The sequence below is a fragment of the Propithecus coquereli genome, unplaced genomic scaffold (genome assembly GCF_000956105.1).
Source record: "Propithecus coquereli isolate 6110/MARCELLA unplaced genomic scaffold, Pcoq_1.0 Scaffold158, whole genome shotgun sequence".
In the NCBI taxonomy this organism is placed as follows: domain Eukaryota; kingdom Metazoa; phylum Chordata; class Mammalia; order Primates; family Indriidae; genus Propithecus; species Propithecus coquereli.
The window spans coordinates 4,837,285-4,840,993 of NW_012140302.1; the positions used below are offsets into that span (position 1 = coordinate 4,837,285).

At 39.0% G+C, this 3,709-nt stretch overlaps 1 protein-coding gene across 1 annotated transcript in view; it reads left to right on the forward strand.

Moving 5' to 3' along the window:
* The window catches only part of KIF6 (kinesin family member 6), a 480,713-nt gene that overhangs the window by 114,225 nt on the left and 362,779 nt on the right, over positions 1-3,709 (forward strand). The window contains exon 3 of the mRNA XM_012640809.1: positions 3,301-3,448. Within this exon, the coding sequence (XP_012496263.1) occupies positions 3,301-3,448 (148 nt within the window). The remainder of the gene's footprint in view (positions 1-3,300; positions 3,449-3,709) is intronic.

Here is a 3,709-nt window from a genome sequence, read left to right on the forward strand (position 1 = left end):
TTTTTTATATATGGTATGAAGTAGGGGTTCAGCTCCATTCTTTTATAAGTGGATATCCAGTTGTCTAAGTGTCATTTATTAAAAAGACTATTCTCTCAGTTTGTTATTGTAGTTGCTGTTGCTGCTTATTTATTTAGTGATTTTTCTGGACTAATTCTGTAAAGTCTGTATCTTTGTCATGTGCAGCCTCTGAAATCTCTGCTCAATTTGCTTTGTGCTCAGCTAATGATTGGACAGAGATTTCCTTAAGTGTCTTGAACCCATCAGTTCCCAGACCCACACACGAGGGGCTCTGCATGTGTGTTGAGGCATACCTTCAATGCTCTGAAAGTTTGTGACTCTGTCTTTTCGCTTTCTGTTTGTGCAGAGTCTCAAGGCCAGAGGTGAGATATAACGCCCTTCTCAAGTCTTTTCTGGGTATACACACAGCATTGCACATGTGTGTGGCCTTCCAGAGGCCCAGGAATATGTCAGAGCTCTACAAAGCTTCTTGTAGACATCTTAGTCCACAGATTTTCCGTTTTAAGTTTTTGGTCACCCTCTTGTTTACCTCACTGGTATCGCAGCCTTGGACAGCTGTGATGTTAAACACTTGCCACTGATTGTTTTCCATAAACACCATGGGGACACGGCTGCTCTCGCTGAGTGAGCTCTGAGTCAGGTCAAACATAGACAGGTACTATCAGTGGGGCTTTTCCAGGGAGCTGCTAGACAGGTCAGAGAGTGACAAGTCTTTGAACATGGGGCTTTTTGAAGAGCTCCAAACCTGTACTGGTCCCTTCGGTGGTTGCTAAGCTGCTGGTTTTCACAGCTCCTGTGTTTCAAGGCTATTGTTTTTCAAGGCTACCATGGAGCTGGGGAGGGGGACTGAGAATGTTCACGTTAAAATCCCACAAAGCTCACTGTTCCTACTGAGTTTCAGCTGTTTTTCTTGAATAAACACTCCTTGGATTGTTGTAAGCCTTTGGATAATTTCCAGAGTTCTGAAAAAGTTGATTTTGACAATTTTTGCCACTGATATCATTGTTCTTGTGGAGGAATGGATTTTCGAAGATCCTTACACCACTATTTCTCTTTGTTTATTTTTAATTAGTGTTATCCCTTAGGACAGATGAGACTAGAAGCATATGAAAAGGCCTAGTGCTCAATGAAGAGTGTACACAAGGTTAAGTTGGAATGGGGGCTTTACAGAAGGAACTGGAAATAAATTTTGCCTGTTTACATTTCTTTATTTAAATTTTTAATTGTGGCAGTGTAATAAATAAATATCCATGGGAGTATACATAGGTGGAGCCTATATTCTTTTTATTTTATACAGTGTTGTGTGAAGATATGCCATTTGGTTTTCCATCCCACAGCAGATGGGGGTAGGGGGTAGCACATGTTAGAACTAGATATACTAAGACAACTTGAAGTGGGAAAGAAGATTTAAGTATGAAAAAAGAAGACATAACAATCAGTGGGTGCCAAGGTAGTGTGCTACAGAAGTGGTCCCCACCCTTTTTGGCACCAGAGACCAGTTTCATGGAAGACAATTTTTCTACAGATGGGGTTAGGGGGGAGGTGGTGCAAGAAATGGGGAGCAGCTGTAAATACAGATGAAGCTTTGCTTACTTGCCTGCCGCCCACCTCCTGCTGCCACTCACCTCCTGCTGTGTGGCCTCCAGGTTCCTAAGTTTCATGGAAGACAATTTTTCCATGGATAGAGGTGGCGGAGGGTGGAGCTCTGCAGCCCGGTCCCTAACATTCTGTGGCCCAGGGGGTGGGGATCGCAGTGCTACAGTATTCACTTTGCACAGGCTATATCTATATCAAGATAAAAATATTAATTTGTGCTCTGTACTCTTTGCTTTTCAAGACAGATAATGTCTAATATATTTTAGAAAGTTTTCTATCAAAAATCCATAAAATGTTTAAAATATGATAGTTAAAGTTATAGACCTCATTTACCTAGATCATTTATGGCTGAGTAATGCCATACATCCAAATGATATTGCTATTGGGACATTGCTATTTCATTGGTAACAAATTCTGTTGAGGAAAAAGATTCTATAATCATCCACCTTAATTCATCATGGTAGTTCCAACATCTTAAAAGCTGAGAATTTCAACAGCATATTGTCTCCATATGACGATACATGAAGAAAAGTGATTAAGCTTCTCAAAAGTAGAAAGGTGAATCACACAATACTAATACTTTTTAGCACACTCCCTGTACTAATTCCTTTAAGTTTATAAACACTAATAACGACTTACACCTACATAGAAAAATGCATTGATTTGTTGCTGAAGGTATTGTTGTTAGTTTAGTAACTGCGTAAGGTGCTAATGACTTAACTGGCTACTTCGGAATAAGCTCTAGCCAAACCTGTGTGTTTTAAAGGGACATCGTAATGATTGATCACTCAATATGTGGGCATGGAAGCATACAAAACATAGAACTGTAGACAGGATCTCAGCAGAAGTAGTAGAGCAGGAATCCTAGTGTGAATAGTGAGTGGTAATCTCAGAGGGACCATCTGTTGAAAAACCCACTCTCAATGTGGATACCATTAGCTGACATCATCATAGCTAGTTTGATGAAAACATCTCAGAAATCAAGGAGCCACTTATAACAGAAAAAAGTGAAGCTGCAGAAGTTTACTGTTCCATGTAGCATAGATAAAAGAACCACTTTTAAATGTCTGCATCGTGTCATGCAAATTATTAAAAAACCTACATTACAGGTGGTAGTCTACAAAGGCTGAGAAGATTTAGGGTTCTTAAGACGACCATCAAATCAAGGGCTATTGTGCAGGGCTGAAGAACACATATGGATTAGCATCTTCTACAAAAAGTCTTTCCGAGAAAAGAGTGGAGGAGAATTTCTAGAGGATTTTCAGCTGGTTCTGAGTATTAAGTAGGGAATACATTACAAGGTATGTAGCTGCAAACAGAGTATGTATCTGCGTTCTAGGGAATGGCTACCGTGTGAGTATTTACAGATGTTTTTTTCCGAAAAACTTTTTTTCAACATATTCTTTGAGTCAAGTCCAGTATACTAAAGATGAAGAAAATATTTAAGATGACTGGACTCCATTTGAGTCCATTACATGTCCTTTCTTAGAGAAGGATTGATGTGGTGATGTCCTGGATAAAAATGTAAATTCTATCTATGACTTTCACATACATAGATATTTCTATAAATTTCCTATAAGAACTTTTCAATAGTGTTTAAAAAGGTAGTTATTATAATACAGGGTCTAATACATATGTAATTAGGCATCTTGATATTAAAAATGTGTCGTTTCTTTATTGCAGTGTCCTGGCAGGTTACAATGGCACCATCTTTGCATATGGGCAAACCAGCAGTGGTAAGACATTCACTATCACAGGTGGGGCAGAGCGTTACAGCGACAGAGGCATTATCCCAAGGACACTGTCGTACATTTTTGAGCAGTTACAAAAGGTATGAAACTAAGTCCATTTTGTATTTGATATATTCAGCAAAAATTTACTGTGGGCAGAAAATTTATTGTGACATTTTATTATATTGTATCTAAATGAGAAAGTATTATTGTGTAATAACTCTGGCCTTTGCCTTTAAAGAAAGGCTAGGGTTTTGCTGGAGAAGTGGAAATTAAGAAGGTACTTCTCATTAAAGGGCTGCAATTTCAACAAAGACTCAAAGAGAGTTCCTTCTGATACCCCTACGGAGGTTCAAAGAGCA